Below are 17,132 nucleotides of genomic sequence, written 5' to 3'. Positions count from 1 at the left end.
CTCCTTGTCCTCTCCCTCCAGGCCTCCTTCCCTCCGCTTGCCAGGTTCCTCCCCGCGTTGCTCAGTGGGTTGGAGAATGCTTATCTCTCGTCTTCTCTGATGCCGTCGCCTCTGCTCTCTAACTGTCCTCACTGTCCCTGATGCCTCATTGTCCACGCTCCGTCAACGCTTCAGTCTGCTGGCCCCTGGCCCAGTTCGTACCCTGAGCCATCTCATCCCCTCCCTTGGTACCACTGATGGGCAGCTGATTTCCAAGTTCTCCCCTGAGGGAAGAGTTCAAGGCGGGAACCTGTGAGTGCGAAAACAATTCCCACGTCTCAGAGCCGTGAAGCTGATGGAGCTCTGGGGGCTGTTGATCCACCTTTTTGTTGGATCTTCCCCAGCAGCCCTTTGAGGGACGTGGCAGGTGTCTAATGGGCGAGGATGCTGAGCCCCAGAGCCTGGTGAGGGACCCAAGGCCACGGTGCTGGCGAGGCAGAGTGAGGACACTCCCAGGCCCTGTGGGTCTCAGAACCCTTGAGGTCACGGGCAAGGACGGGGGATGAGCCTGAATCGTAGGCTCCCCATGGTGTTAAGATGTGCACGTCTTCTCGCGGCCTGTTTGGGCCATTTTCCTGGGTTGCACGGGGATGGTGGTAGCATTGGCCGCAGTCGGTGCTCGTGCGGGGTGTTGAGGGCCAGCCTGGATGCCAGCTCAAGCCCTGAACGATCTTATTTGGTTGCGTCTTGAACCCGCAGGTGTGCTGCTCTGCGGTATATGGGGAACTTTGTTACGACTCTCATGTCAGACGGTGGTCAGACGGGGATCAGCTGATTCTACCAGAGGGTTTTATATGCGTCCTCTGAAAAGTGCCCTGTGTCCCCCAAGGATTTTGTAAAGTGCAGAAAACTGTGGCTGGGGTTTGAAGAAGCTGTCACAGTTGAACACTTGTACACTGTTGATGTGCTTGAATCGCTCCCCGTGTCAGAGGCTGGAAATCAATGTTTGCTAATTGCTATGGATCCTGTTACTAAATAGCCGAGGGCCTGCTCTGTTCCTAATAACGCAGCCGCCACTGGGTTGGAAAGCGTGGAACAAGCCTGTCGTGCTAGGACGGGGGCGGGGGGGCCCAGGCAGACGGAACCTGCCTCTCCTCCACAGGAGAACACGTGACACAGAATTTGTCTTCTCAGAGAGAGCAGACCGAGACCCAGAGCAAATCCGTTGCTGTTATTAACTGTCACCCTTTAATCATAATGCCTGTCTTGATGTTCAGCATCTTTTAAAATACATGTGTCTTTCTCCTCCATCTGCAGATCCACATAGACATCCCTCGAATGAGTCCTGAAGCATTAATACTTCAACCCAAAGTGACAGAGGTAAGGGCTGGGATCCGGAAGTTCCCTTTCTGGGAGGGAGATGGGTGCCCACCGTCCTAGTGGCTCTACCCACGGCAGGTGAGGGGATGGCCCCTGGGGACAGAATCGCCAACCGGAATTGCTAACTGTTTTTAAAATATTTTTATTGTGCAGTACTGGTGTATACAAAAGAACTTAATTGGAGTTGTGTATGTAGTTCACACTCATGAGTCTACCACCCAGTTTAGAACCGAGAAGCCCACTTGAGTGAGACTGATAGTGTGGAAGCCACCTGCTGTTCTCACTCGTCTCCAGGCCCCTCCCCAGGAGATGACCTGTCTCCTGACTTGTATCTGTGATCCTTCATGCCTTTAATACATGTCACGTGACCCTGGGAAAGCCGTGTTCTGGAGCCGGCTCATTCCTCTGCAATTTGGCTTTTTTCATCTACATTATTTTCTTAGATTCAGCTAATCTCTGTGTCTAGTTGTTATTTAAATATTCCACACTTTCTGTTGCTGTTTTTCCTGTTGGTGGACATTTGGGTTTCTATGGTTTGCTATTGGGAATAGTGTTGCCTGGAAGCTGCACGTACAGTTATGCAGGTGCCCCCTGGCAGGGATTTCTCAAGAGCATTTATGAAGAAGGAAGATTGTTGCAAGGTTGGCTGTCAGCCTGTTAAACTTTCCAGATGATGTCAGCATGCCCTCCAGTGGGTTTTCCTGATTCAGCTCTCCCCTGTAGAGGACCGGCCGTCCTGGTGCTCACACCCCTGCCAGGTCTGGGTGTTGCCAGGCTTCTCAAGTTCTGTCTCTGGTGGGCATTCTTCATTTTCCTTTCTCTGATCACCTGTGGAGTAAGCATCTCTTCATGTATTTACGTGCTTCTGTGTCCGCCTTCAGGGAAATGCTTATTCCCACCTTTGCCTGATTTCTTGTGTGGTTGATTTAATTGTATGTTGGTTGTTGATCTTTATATATTAGGGATTCTAATTCTTTGCAGTTTGTATATGGCAGATTCCTCCTCCCACTCTGTGGCTTGTTTCTGCCACTTTCTTCTTGATGGCTGTCATGATCGAAGTTCTCAGTTTTCGTGGCATTGAACTTACCCATCTCTTCTATTACGGTTAGCTTCCTGAGGAGATCTTTTCCTACCCAGACATCCTTAAGCCATTCTCCCTCCCTTGTTTTCACCTCAAAGTTATGAAGTGTTAGCATTCACACCTGTTTTAATTCATCTGTATCCGATGGCTGTGTGTGCTGTGAGGTGGGAATCCAGTTTAACGTTCTCCCGTGGTGGCCAGTCCAGCTTATCTCCCCACGTTTGCAATGTCCCTCTGTTCATGCCATTTTCACATTTGCGGAGATCTGGTCTCTGTTTTGTCCCAGTATTCGAGTTACCTTCATTCATTCAGCTTCATCCTAAGTCTCAGTATTTGGTAGGAGGTGTTCACACCCCCTCTTCCTCTTCAAAAGTGATCAGGTCATCTTAAGGCTTTGCTCTTCCACATAAGTCCCAGAGTCAGGGAGCCAAGTTTTTCTCTCTCTCTCTCTCTTTATTTATTTTCCTTATTTCTTTTTGGCTGTGTTGGGTCTTAGCTGCGGTACACAGAATCTTTTTGTTACGGCATGTAGTCTGCTCAGGTTTCTCTCTAGTTGCGGTGCTCGGGCTTCTCTCTAGTTGTGGCGTGCGGGTCTCCTCTCTCTAGTTGTGGTGCACAGGCTCCAGAGCGTGTGGGCTCTGTAGTTTGCGGCACGTGGGCTCTCTCGTTGAGGCACGCGAGCTCAGTAGTTGTGGAGTGCAGGCTTTGTTGCCCCACGCCATGTGGGATCTTAGTTCCCTGACCAGGGATTGAACCCGCATTGCCTTCATTGGAAGGCGGATTCTTTACCACTGGGCCACCAGGGAAGTCCATCTCTCTCTCTCTCTCTTTTTTTTTTTTAATTGAAGTATAGTTGATGTACAATATTATATGTCACAGATGTACAATATAGTGATTCATAATTTTTACTCCATTTATAGTTATAAAATACTGGCTATATTCCCTGTGTTGTACAATATGTCCTTGTAGCTTATTTTTTACCTAATAGTTTGTACCTCTTAAACCCCTCCCCTATAGTCCCTCTCCCAACTGGTAACCATTAGTTTGTTCTCTATATCCGCGAGTTAGCTTCTTTTTTATTATATTTACTAGTTTGCTGTATTTTTTAGATTCCACCCTTATTGGTTTTTAACGTGTGTTTGACTTAAGATTGGAATTGCACAGAATGTATAGGTCAATTTGGGAGAATTGACATCTCTATGAAATTTAGTCTTCGTTTTCATGAACATGCTAATTCCCCATTTTTTAGGCCATTCTTTAATGCCTTTCAATGAAGTTTTAGAAGTTGTTCCATAATAGGTCCTGTGTACGTTTTATTAGATTTATTCTTAGTTGTCATATTTTTTGTTGCTGTTATAAATGGCATCTCTTTAAAATTGAATTTTCTTATTGTTTTTTTTTTACATCTTTATTGGAGTATAATTGCTTTACAGTGGTGTGTTAGTTTCTGCTTTATAACAAAGTGAATCAGTTATACATATACATATGTTCCCATATCTCTTCCCTCTTGCGTCTCCCTCCCTCCCACCCTCCCTATCCCACCCCTCTAGGTGGTCACAAACCACGGAGCTGATCTCCCTGTGCTATGCGGCTGCTTCCCACTAGCTATCTATTTTACGTTTGGTAGTGTATATATGTCCATGCCTCTCTCTTACTTTGTCACAGCTTACCCTTCCCCCTCCCCATATCCTCAAGTCCATTCTCTAGTAGGTCTGTGTCTTTATTGTTTTAAATGTTTGTTTTGCATCTTGATTGCTCCAGTAAATGCACTTTTAAACTTTGATATCTCTTGTCTGTGCAGTAAGTTTGTTAAAAAGAAATCCAGGATTATTAAAGCCAAAGTGCTTTAGATTACAGAACACAAAAGGAGAAAATTAGTTTTCCACAGAAGTAGTCATTTTGAGGTACTTCTCTTTGATTGTCCTTTTCAATAGTTGTGCTTCTATCTGGAAAACAAGAGATCACATATTATAACCTCATTTTAACGTATTTTTCTTTTTAGTGGAAAATAGAGTCTGCCACACAACTTTTGGTTTGTCTTCACTGTTGTATTTTTCCTGTCACTTGACGCACTCCTCGTAGAGCTGAGCCTGTAGGCTCCTGGTTTCAGAGACGGGATCCAGTCACTGCCGGCTGGTGTCTGCTGGCCTGCTCATGTGTGATGTGCTGGGACCTCGATCCCAATGGAAGCGCCTCTGCAGTTGCCAGGGGCAGGGGGAGGGGACAGGAGACTGACAGCAAAGGGACACGAGGGGACTTCTCAGGGCGATGGAAGTGCCCCCGGCAGCGGCAGCGGGGCTCACACGGCCCCTCCCTTGGCTCCCTTGGCACTCCTCCTGGAGCTGCAGACATGCCCAGGGCTGGCTGGGGGGCAGATTGTGTGTGTGTGTGGAAACCTTCTGGAAGCGTTGGTCTCATGTTACAAGCAGGCAAAGTCAAGTTCTCGTTTGCGGCATCGCGGAGGTTAGGCTTGGACACACTGAGGCTGATCCATGGCAGCAGTGGCTTCCCCGGATGGGAGCCTGCCGCCCCCTCGGCGGGGGGAGGTCGTCGGCAGTGCATTGGCTGCTCCCCTGTGTTTGGCTTTCTCTTCGTGGTCCAGGTTGGGGCTCTAGCTCCCTCCCTCATGCTTGCATTCCAGCAGTAGGAATGTGAAGACACAAGACAAGACAGGAGGGAGAAGAGCAGCCCCTCCCATAACATAGGTGTCTGAGAGAAGCTGCTTGTAGTGCTTTGGCTTGTATCCTACGTGCTTGTCCTTGGCTGTATAGAACCAGGAAACGTGACTCTGATTTCAGTTGGTCTTGTGTCCCTATAAAGTCTGGGCTTCTCATGACTCGGGAAGAAGGGTTTCTGCCGTAAGTGTTTCCCCGAGTCTGTCCGCGCTTTGGTTTATTCGTTCAGCAGGTGATGCCCACTTCTGCTCTGGATGTCTTTTCCTCCCTCCCTTCCCCTTCCCCTCCTCCCGCCCCCCCTCCTCCTTTTCTCCTGCCAGCATTATTGACGGCTAATTGACACACAGGAGAATTCACCTGTGTTAAGCATACAGTTAGATTAGTTTTGACACCTGTGTGTAGGAATGTACCAGCCACTGGAATCATGGTGTGGACACTTCCATCGCCCTGAGAAGTCCCCTCGTGTCCCTTTGCTGTCCGTCTCCCGTCCCCTCCCCCTGCCCCTGGCAATTGCTGATCTGCTTTCTATCCCTAGAGTTTTGCTTTTAAAGCATTTCACAGAAAGGGAATCACACAGCTTACAGACTTAGTGAGGGGCTCCCCTGACCTGGACAGGGCGTGGACGTTCAGCCCTGCTATCCACGGCACCGCCGAGCAGGGCCGTCTTCCGGGCGTGTGTTTGCCCAGTCACCAGTTGATGGGTACTGGGGTCCTTTCCAATTCTGGGCCATTACAAAGTACATTTGCTCTAAACCTTCACGTATAAATCTAGGGAAGGCATCTGTGTTTTCCCCTCTCTGGTAAGTGCCTAGACGTGGAGTTGCTGGGCCTTATGGTATGTATATACACTTTATAAGAAACCGCCAAACCCTTTTCCAGGGTGGCCGTGCCAGTCCGCCATGCTTGAGGTGGCTAGGCGCTCCACATCCTTGTCAGTTCTTGGGATTTGCCAGTCTTTAATTTTAGCTATTTTATAAAACAGATGTGTCGTGGGATATTACGGGGTTACAATTTGCATTTGTCTACTGACTGTGGATGTTGAACATCCTTTCATATGATGATTTGTCACGCTCAGATCTTCTTTGGTGAAGTGTCTGTTCCGTTTTTTGCTCGCTTAATTGCTTGAAAAACCTTTAGCCTGCCTGTCCCCTGGCCTCCCTTGGACCTTCTGAGTCAGACTCCTGGGGTGGAGCCTGGAAATCCCCATCTGAAGGAAGGCCACCGAGGGAGGGAGGGTCTTTGCGGAGGTAGGACCTCCTGGGGTAACCGCTAGAGGCTGCGCCACCTGACCTCCCCAGGGACCTGGGACATGGGGCCCAGCTGCTCCTGGGTTGGGGCTGCCCCCCGGCCTGTGCTCTGCTCTTCTGTCTCCGCTGCATCTGAGCAGACCTTCTGTCTGTCTCGTTTTCAGTCCTAACGTATGTGCCTCAAGCGGCGCACGGCACAGAGCAGCTGTGCACAAGTACTTGTTTTATGAACAGCTGTCTGGATTCCTCCTTCTCTCACCTGTGACCTCAGGTGTCTGGTTCGGAGACGCTGTTCCCAACGACCCTGGCTGGTGTCCCAGCCCCTCTCCCCAACTTTCACTCACACTTTGTATGTCTCACGGGTGCTTGTTATCTGATCGGATTTGTCTTCTTGTTGATGAGGTCTCACTCCACCTGTATGTCAGCTCCCTGGGAGCAGGGCCATGGCTTGGGTGCCTGGAGCATTGCCTGGAGCCTCATGGGACTTAGGAGGTTTTGTTGCAACCAGTAATTAATCTTTTAATCCAACGCTGTTATTTGAAAGTAAAATTCGTAACTTTTTTGCCACTTGCTCTTTTTATCCTCTGTCCGCCGTTGAATAAACTCAGCCTATTACTTGGGAGAATCCGGATTGTGACCCGAGGCCCCCTGGCCCCTGTGATTGGTGCAGGGAGCTCATGGGAAGAAGCTCTTTCAGATTTCGCAGCTGGGCCTTTTCACTTGATAAGTTCATCATCTACCGGGTCACTTCTCCTCCGTAATTGTTATATTATCTGCCCTCTGGTTATCTGCTTCTGAGAGCAGTTTCACAAATTAGGGAAAGTAGATGCTTTTTCCAATTAGCCGTGGAGAAGTGATGTCTCATTACATTTAAACAGACACAGAGGATAATGAAACATGCAGGCCTTTTAGACACATTATCTGTGAACCATTCTTCTAGTCGCTGTGATGAGTTTTCCGCGGCCCTGAAGGATGGTCATTTTCCAGGAGGCAGGTGCCAGTGGAGCACAGATGTGTTCATGCTGGACTCCTTCCCTGACTGTGAACTTTCTGTAGACAGACTTCCTGACCAGAGCCTTTGCGTGGAGAAGCGTGGGTCCCGCGGTGGACGGGAAGAAAAGCCCGCCTCCGAGGAGCAGGTGTTGGCTCTGTCCATGAGGATCCGGGCCAAACTGAAGAGGGTTTTGGCATTCGCACGTGCCGTTCCTCAGCCTTGGGGCCCCTCCCCAGCCTACTCTGCTCGGCAGCCCCCCGAGCTCGCCAGCACCCCCTTTCCTGCCCTGGCCGGTCCACCGCGCCCACGTGCTTCCCGCGTGTTGTCATGTGTCTCTGTCCCCTTAGACTCAACCAGCCTCCACGCTGGTGTCGGCCCCCTCTGCTGCCTAACGGACATTGATGGGCTTGGGTGGGTGGGTCAGCTGTCTTGCTGGGATTCTGGCCGTGGCTCTCTCTTCTCACGCCGCAAGCTCCCCAGGGCACGGCCTGGGTCTTTCTTCTCCTGGGGCCTGGCATGTAGCATGGTAAGCGCGTGGCAGATGTTGGCGGGGCGCATGCGTTAAACATGCACTCCTCCCGGTGTGAGCGCTCTGTACCGGGAGGCCCCGAGCCTGGGGCGCTGCCGGGGCTCAGTGCTCCACGGGTCCGCCTCTTCTTTCTCCTCCTCTCTTCGTTCGGTCTCGTAATTCATCTTTTTTTTTTTTCTTCAGAGGTGGGGATGCATTTGTGAGAGCCTGAGAGATACATATTTGTTATAGAATCAGTTCATTAAACTCTTCTGGTACATATTTTGGGGATCTAATCCATAGATCTTTCCTTTTTTTTTTTGTCCTTTTGGTTTTATGGTAAAATATGTCAGAGCAGAAAGATTTCTATAATATATATGTCCAATTTAAAGAAAAAATTAAAAATTAGCTTCCACATACCCACCGTCAGGCTGAAGAAATAGAGCCAGACTGGTGTCATTGAGGTCCCTTCTCTGTCCCTCTGCAGCTGTGTCCCTGTCCCCCAACAAGTAACTGTTCCCTTGAATTTTGGCTAATTATTCTCTTGCTTTTCTGTATAGTTTTATGACATGAGTTTATGTGTGTGTGTTTCACCTGTTTTTAATCTTTGTTTTTAGTGGAATTGTGCTGTCTGTACTCATTTGCCACCACTCTTTATATCACAGAGTTAAGGTTCTAAGCTCCATCCACCGATGCTTGTCGTGTAGTTCCTTTTCACCGCTGTATAGTATTCCCTCTTGTGTTCTGTGGTTTATTGATCCAGTCCAGTGTTGATAAGCATCTGGGTTATGTTCGTTCTTGTGCTTTTTCTCAGAATGTTGCCATGAGCATTCCGAGTTCCTGTGCACAGGTATGAGGGTTTCTCTGAGGGGTGCACCAGGGAGTGGCCCCAGGGGCCGGTGGTGAGTGCCCAATGCCGCCCCCTCCCCTGCACTGCGAGCTGTGAAACCGAAAGGCTCCCTGACGGCCTGGGTCTCAGGGTGCTGTTCCCTTCCAATCCCTTCACTGCTGATCACGTTAAGTATTTTTTCTTAGGTTTCTTAGGCCACTTGATTTCCTCTCTTGTGAAATGCTTCCACGCCTATTTCTACTGCATCTTTTTGTTTGTTAGTTTATCCTCCTGATTTGTAGGAGTTCCTAATATAAGCTGGATACCAATTCTTTTTTGGAAACATATGGATACATATATCTTCTTTTTGTTAGTAGGTTGTTTTTTCACTCTCGGTGGTGTGAACAGCAATTCCTAATTTAACAAAGGCAGTTCGCAGTCTTTTCCTTTATGATTAGGCCTTTTTGTGTACTGAGACATCCCTTCCAACCTCACGATTTCAAAGAAATCTTATATTCTAAGAGTTTTAGAGTTTTGCCTTTTATCTTTAGGACCATAATCCATTTGGGATTGACTTTGCATGGAGTTTGACACAGCAGCCCCATTTCTTTTAAAATCCCCCACGTGGATAAGTGGTTGTGCCCCTTGCCCTGCTGAACTGTCATACAGCAGCTGTGTGTGGGCTCCTTCTGGGCTGTCTTCTCTTCCCCTGGTCTGTCCACCCATCCCTGTGCCCTCTTCCTCCTGTCTTGGTTACATGGTCTTGATGTCTGGTAGGACAGGCCACCCAGGCCTGCTGCTTGTTTCTGGGCTACTCATGACCTTTTGCTTTTGGAGGTAAATTTAAAATCATTGTATTTCATAGAAATCTCAGAAATTACATAGAATCTGTTGAACAGTTGGAGAAAATGAACACTTTGTTTTTGCATTTAGTTCTTCTGATCTTTTAAACAACCATACCTCCTTAAATATATTACACAACTTACTAAATTTATTCATAGATACATTTTAAGCAAATAGCGTTTTTAAAATTTTTAGTGGCATTGTCTAATTTTTTATTGACAGTATATGGAAATGCAGTTGACCTTTGTAAGTTAATTTTGTATCTGGCAAACTTACTAATCTCTTTCATCAATTCTAATATTTTGTGTGTAGATGTATTTGAGTTTTGAAAGAAGTTAATCATATTACTTATGAATAACGATAGTTTCGTTTTTTTCTTTCTGTTCTGTATATACATGCTTGGCTTTTTTTTTTTTTTTTTCCTGCTGGCCAAGACTTCCACTACAGTATTGAATATTAGTAGTGAAAGCAGGCATCCTGGTGTCATTCTGATTCTTAAGAAGTCTTTTAACATTTCTTCTTTGACTTAGGATATTTACTGTAGATTTTATAGATACCTTATGTTAAGGATGGTGCCTTGCTTTTCTCATAGTTTTAAAATCCTAAATTCCTGTTGAGAGTCATCATGTCCTTTCCCACGTGTCATCTGAGAGGAGAATAGGTCTTTGCTCCTTTATTCTGTTGATATGGTAGATTTTATCAGTGGGCTTCCTAGTATCGAGGCGACGGTACCTTCCCGAAATAAATCCAAATTGGTCAGGATGGATTTTTTTTACTGCCTCGTGGGATTAAGTGTCTTAACATCTCATGTGCCGAACCGCCAGGAGGGGAAGCCTGGCCTCCCTTTAAATGGAAAAATGCCCTCTGACCAGTGTCTGATTCCTCAGTTGTGCTTTGATATGTTGTCCCATCAGCTGTGCCGAATATTTGGTCTGGTGACGTGTGTGACACTGTGATGTTTTCTTTGAAGATGTTGTTTCTTTTCTGTACTTCAGTTTTGAGTGTGCTGAAACGTCTGTGCTTTGCTAACCTATCAAGACAACTGGCTTGAGCACAAAATGTGGGACGTAAATCCCCACATTTGAAGGAGGTGAAGGTGGAGTAATGACAAACCAAACGTGGCGTTGTCGCTTGCTTCCGAGAGTGCTGCATTATTCATTGTGTTGTAAACCTATATTCAGTGTATACTTTATGTGGTATCTGGGTGCCTGTTAATCTACATTTTAGATTTGTTATAGACTGTTATTCTTTTTTCATTCATCAGATGTTATAATTTGTACGGGGGAAGGTTCCCTCAATCCTGTTGCAAGCACTTGTGTTGTAAATATCTCTTCTTTCTGAGCCCACACGGCTCCTGGATCTCGGGAGATATAAATCCCACAGATCTTCTCAACAGAGCTGTATATTTTGCAGCTCCTCTCGTAGAAATTAACCCCGCGGTGCTCTATATGCTGTGAAGTTGTGTTGCCGATGCATATGGTAGAATTATGATGTTTTCACGTTTCTGAAATCAGATTTTTTTTCCTAAGTAATCATGAGCACAGCGACATTTTCAATTTCAATTTCAGTATATTTCATTTGTTGGAATGCAAAACATCTCAGCTCCCCGAATGCCCTGAGTTACTGGCATCCTGGTCCTGCCTTGGAGGCATGTGGAGGGCCTGTGATAAGGTTTGTACACAGTGAGGACAGAAAGAGCTGCCAGGAGGGGCCTCCTGAGCCCCTCCCCAGAGCCCCCTGTGGGAGAACGCTGGAGTTTTTAAGGAAGAACCTGGCATGGCGCTCAGGTTTCTGAAGTTGGGCAAGCAAACTGGGGATGCCTGTCGCATTTTCATTTTTTTTTTAGCCCTGATGGTAATAGTAGCAAGTATTTTAATTATTGTCGTTGAGTTTAAATTGCTCTGTAGAAAAGATGCTTCAGGAAGAGTTTAAAGTTTGAATGACTTTTGATGAATTCTTTCTCTCTAATAAAGATAAGAGCGTCAGGAATGTCAACAGAACTTTAGGAGCGAATAATAACCAGTGCGTATTCATCGCTAGAGCCGTCTTGGATCGTTCCGTGTTTTCATTAAACACATCCACACACGGAGGGCATCCTTTCTTTATTGGCAGATAATACCGCTACTTAAACCCACAGCACATTCATTTAAATGTGGGTTAATGTACTGTGACAGATCTGACCCCCTCTCCGTGTCTGTTACTTCTTGAACTCCCCTGCTTCTGCTAATAGTCTTGTGCAAGTGAATGCATTGTTTTCACCTTTCCTGTGACAGCTGTTAATAAAATACCTGGATTTTGGACATACGGAGTCGTGGGGACTGTGGTCCCTGAAGAAGCGCCAGGGGCCAACTGCTGGGCACGTGGTGACCGCGGTGGGCTCCATCCTCGGCAGCGTATGGTGGAGGCCCCGGGGCACAGAATCCGTTTGTGTGGTGCCGACCCTGCTCCCGCTGTGCGTGGCCTTGGGGAGGATGACCTGGAGGAGGCAGGGCAGTCTGTGGGGACACGAGTTTGGAGGGGACACCAAGCTGCTGAGGCCAGCCGGCTCACGGTCTGGGAAGCCTCTCCTTCCTGACCTGGGCCTTCGGGCGCCTTGCGGCCAGGAGGCCCGCACCCCCGGCTGGCCGGCACCCCTCCCTGGTGCACCTGTGGCCCGGCTGCCTCTGCCGCTGCCTTTCCCCTGGGCCCGGGGTGCTGGGCTGACTGCGCGGTGAAGCCCCGCGGCCCCGGCTAGAGGGGGCTCCTCCTTGCAGGGGGGCTGCAGGGAGGGTGCAGGCTGGGCTCCTGCCACGTGGCCCAACCGGCCTGTGCCATCCCAGGGTCCCATGGTGCTCCGGCTGCCAGCTCCTGTGCCCCTCCGTCTGGAGTCCTGGCCCGGGGCTGCTGGCTTTTGACCCCTGATGCCAGTGACCCATCACCTCTTCCCACTTTGTCTGGGGGGACTCAGAGCGGCTCTGGCCTCTGGTCTGTCCTCTGAGCCAGGTCTGAAGTTGCTCTGAGGATCCGGGCATGTCAGAGCCCTTGGAGACAGGGGTCCTGGCAGTGGGCTGGAGCCGGCTGGCCCTCCTGGGGCTGTGCCCGCTTGGTGAGGGGGCCTGGGTGGGGAAGGAGGAGTGGGTGTCCTTTGTGAGGCTCCTCTCTGTCGTTGTAGCTGACACTCGGTATCAGAGGCCCTGGAGAATCGGATGGGACCCGGGGAAGGGGGCGGGGCAGGAGGAGAGAGTGTGCTCCCCGCTGGCCTCTGCAGACACCCCAGGGGACCCTGTGTGTAACTCGTGCCCCTTAAAGCATGTTACAGTTTGGGGAAAGCGGTGCACAATCAGTGGCTTATGCTTTGTTTTGTTTTGTTTTTTAACCAGTCTGAGAGCAAAAGCTTAGAAATGGCTCGATGCATTCATTCTTTGCAAAATAACCATGCCATCGTTTGATGCAGGTGTAGAAGTCCCTCAGCACAGGACCCTCTGTGCTGGGGCCGGGATTGCTGTTCTTCCGTCAGGGTCTCCATGTCTGATCTGGGGAGAGCTCGTTATGACGGCGGCGAGGACAGGGCACAGTGACCTCGGGGAAGCCCTCCCTTCACGCTGCTGCCCGAGTGCTCGCATGGTCAGAGCGCCTTCCCGGGCTTCGTGGCGGCCTTGCTGGGAAACGAGCTGAGGGGCTTCCAGAGGGAAGCAATGGGGACCCTGGGGCCCACGGGCCTGTGTCGAATTAATGGGTGGGGGAGTTTTTCAGTGACGCTAAGTGACTTTGGCTGGAATCAGTGCTACTTTTTGTGATTTCAAAGCAAAAGCAAAGCACGCTCCTATGAAGTGATTTAAGACAAAAGGTACAGAATAAATCAGTCAGTGAAAAGGAAACAACCAAGAAAAAGAAACGCTGCACCCTTGCAGCTCGGCTGTGGTTTCCGATGGCAGGCGGTGGCCTCCTAATCGGCGTCACAGCCTCGTCTGTCGTGACTGCCTCTCTGCCCACAGCCTTTAATGAGTAAGTTAACTGTGCCGCGATAGGTTTAGGTCTGTGCCCGGCGTCCTGCAGCAGCCCTGTCTCCCGGGGCCACCGAGTCCAGTGTCCCGCTCCCGTCCCACCGGCACCTGGGGAGAGGGTCCGGGAGCAGGGATGGGAGCGGATGGAGCCTGGAGGCTGAGCCAGCCGGACAGCTCAGGGCGGGCACGCAAGGGGCAGACGTCGGAACATGTGGTCTTGGCACGTGGGTCCCTGAGGCTGGAGCTGAGGGGGCCCGGGGCACGGCCAGGGGCACGAGGGAGCCTCGCTGCCTTGCGGATCCTGCAGCCCCTGCCCCCAGCCAGCGCCCTCCCTTCAGCCCCCCTCAGCTATGGGCAGGTCAGGACTCGAGGTTCCCCCCTGTCCTTTTGGATTCATGTTTTCCCAGTGTCACCAGGCATCCTCTCTGTATGGAGATCTCTTCTACTTTATTACAGTCAGTGGAGTTTTTTCCTTGGGAGTCTAGACGGGGCTCATCTGTCTGTCAGCTTCTGCCTGCCCCTCAGCCAGATGCTGCTTCCTGTTTGGGGCTGGGGTGGCTGGTCCCAGAGCAGGGCTGGAGGGGACGCCTGGGCCAGGGGACTCGCCCGCGAGGGCAGGTGCGGGGCCTGGGACAGGTGGTTGGCTTGGCTGGGGTGGAGCCTGCCGTGGCCTCCTGGTGTCCTCAGCATGGCAGGACCATTACTGTTGGTCCTTGTGATCTGTGAAAACCTCAGGTTGACTTTTTCTTATTAATTACTTCATAAGAGGAGGGTGACAGTGGACCCATGATTCCTAAAATATTTGAAATTACATACTTAAATCCTTGATCCTACCTAGAGAATTGTTCATTTATGCATGGGGCGTATTAAATTTGGAGGTACATACTTGCTTTGTGAAAGGGGTAGAAGGGATGGAGACGGGTGATTTGGGGGGAGAGGAAGCTGCTCCTTGAAATGAACAAAGATAAGCTGTTGGAAGAGAGAGGCTGAAGGAGATTTAAGCAAGTGGTTTACCTTTTCTTCTCCCTCTCCCGCCCAGAGACCCATAAAGCACGGGAGTTTTTCTTACTTTCTAAATGAATAGCTACTGTTAAAGGGAAATAATATCCAAGAAGGCGAGAGGCTCTAGGCGCAGCCTCCTGGCTCTGACTACGTGAGGAAGTAGGAGTGCTTGCCCAGAGCAGATGGCAGGTGAAGGGCACGCAAGCGTCAGAGCCACTGGGGGTGTTATTTATTGGCATCGAAGCTGTGAGGGCTCCAGGTCTCGGCAGCGGCCAGGTACCTGTGTGGCGTTGGGGCAGGTGGGCATGGAGACGGCTCGCAGGTGGCATGGTCCCCGAGGAGGGCACGCACACCCTCCTCCTCTGTGGGATGGACCCGGTGCTGGTGGACAGTCGCGAATGCTTTGCCCAGCCTCCTGGGGTAGATTCTGTTCACTTCCAGTCCTTGACTTATGGCCTGGAAGCAGGGAGATCTGTGCGTGGATAAACAGAAAGTTCTCAGTACGCGGAGCCAGGCCATCTTGCGAAGGCCGCTGGCCCCGATCCTCAGCCACGCGTAGCGCCTGAGCCCTGCGCCATCCCGCTGCCTCTTGCCATGGCTGTCTGTCTGCTCTCTAGAAGGCTCCTCTTGCCTCCTTCCCTCTGAACAACTCCTCGTCAGCCTCACAGCCCTGTTTGCCGTCGCCTCCTCTCCGAAGTCTCCCTGCACCAAATGCCCCCACCTCCTTCCCCGCCATGGAGCTGAGTCTCCCCTCCCAGGCCATTTCCCATCTTAGACAAGTGGGGGACCTTGAGGTCCTGACTGGTTGGCATCTGAGGAGCCAGGTCTGGAGCATTGCTTGATGGAGAAACAGAATGGGAAAAGCCAGTCCCAAATCCAGGAGGCACCCCGGGTGTCGTCTGTCCAGAGAGACCCCAGGCGGGAAGGTCCAGGTGCTGCCTGATGGCAGAGAGCTTACAGAACAGAGGGGAGCAAGGGCTGAAAATGGAGGGTGGGGGACCTTACTCATATACACGTCCATTCAGCCAATGGAGCTCCATTCAGCTGCACGCCAGGACCAAGGGCACAGAAGTGAGCGAGATGGAGGAAGACCCTTCCTCTGGGGGGTGCTTCTATGGAAATGGGCGGGGAAGAGGATCTTCCGCCTCCGTAGGGCGTAAAGGATGTTGTCTTCCACGAGAAGGGTTTGAACTAAGACCTTATACTGAAAATCATGGTGGCCATGGGAAGTTGGGGGGAAGGGCATTCCAGGCGGAAGGAACAAGTAAGTGCAAAGGCCCCGAGGTAGGGATAGAAGTGGGCGCAGTGTGAGGGGACCCGGTGGAGGCCACGAGGGGCGAGGACAGGGCAGCACGTCCGGCTCCGTGGAGTCATGGCTAGGAGTCTGCTTTTTCCCTCAGAGTCAGGGAAGCCCCGGGGCTGGACGTGTGACCTGATGTGTTCACATCTCAGCAGCCCCTGCGCCGCTTCATGGGATGGTGAGTACAGGTGTCAGCAGGGCGACCAGCCAGGAGACCGGGGGCCCCTGGGCCTGCCGCGGGGGCCTAGGTGAGGGATGGAGGTGCCTGGGAGGCACAGGGCTGTCCATGCGATCTGGGCCTGACCTCAGGGCCTGATGGCCCCAAAGCCCATGTCTCTGTGGTGGCAGAGCCGGGATTTGCACCTGGTTTGCAGACCTCCACGGACGTGCTCTTCTCGCCGCCTCAGCCTGCCTGCCGCCTTAAAATCCACTTTCGTTTTATGCTTGAGCCACCTGGCCCTTTATTTACACATTACTGGGGTTAAAGTTGTAAAAATATAATTTCCAGGTTATCCAAAGAGATCAAGTAGAGTTAAATCTAAGTGATTTGAACCGACAGCTGCCTTAGCTAATAGGAAATCTGAATTCTACATTTTTCCTCAAAATAATACAGTGCACCCTTTCCAAGTGCCTTAACATCAAGGCTGGCGCCAGCTGCCAGAGGCCTAGATGGCTGATTTCTCTCCTTGTGGACGGTGCCGTGGACGTGCCTGACCTCTGCCTGTTCCCTGAGGGGACGCTCAGCCGCCACCCCCCCCCCCATGCCCTGCAGCCTGGCTCTGGGGACCGATGGTTCTGGGGTTCTCTCTTTGGGTTCCTTGTGGAGTGTTCGGGGCAACTAGTTCATCTCAGGACAGCCTGCTCTGGATTCCCCACAGGAGAAGCTGGGCCAGTGGAGGCTTTGCTTCGGGCCTGAGTCAGGAGCCCCGGCCAGCCCAGCCCCCCTGCAGCTGTCTCAGGCCTTTCCCGGCACCAGGAACAGTTCATTCCAGTCGCCTGCACAGGTGCTGAGTTGTTTGCACTGGACAAGACTCCAGCGCCCCAGCCATTCCTCCCAGGGTAAAGCTGGCCACGTCAGCAGTGCCAAATGGCTTCTCTTGGTGCCAGGGCCGCCGAGGGCAAAATGGCATTCATGCTTGTGAGCAGGTTTAGGAGTGTGTGTATGTGTGTGTGTCACAAGCCCTCTGAAAGTGTGAGGCTTAGTTAACAGTGGGAGTGCTCCACGGCTTAAATTACCACTTTCCAGGAGGATGGAATTGCAGAGGAGGAGGGGAGGTCTCTGTGCTCCGAGCTCTGGCATGTCCTTCAATC

At 50.7% G+C, this 17,132-nt stretch overlaps 1 protein-coding gene across 1 annotated transcript in view; it reads left to right on the top strand.

The window, feature by feature from the left end:
- The window catches only part of TBC1D22A (TBC1 domain family member 22A), a 334,425-nt gene that overhangs the window by 125,583 nt on the left and 191,710 nt on the right, over positions 1-17,132 (top strand). The window contains exon 7 of the mRNA XM_081249045.1: positions 1,297-1,359. Coding sequence (XP_081105171.1) covers positions 1,297-1,359 — 63 coding nt within the window. The remainder of the gene's footprint in view (positions 1-1,296; positions 1,360-17,132) is intronic.

This window comes from Mesoplodon bidens, assembly GCF_964165515.1.
Source record: "Mesoplodon bidens genome assembly, chromosome: 11".
Classification (NCBI taxonomy): Eukaryota; Metazoa; Chordata; class Mammalia; order Artiodactyla; family Ziphiidae; genus Mesoplodon; species Mesoplodon bidens.
Note: the sequence above shows the minus strand (reverse complement) of the source record. Positions and strands in the feature narration are given on the sequence as shown.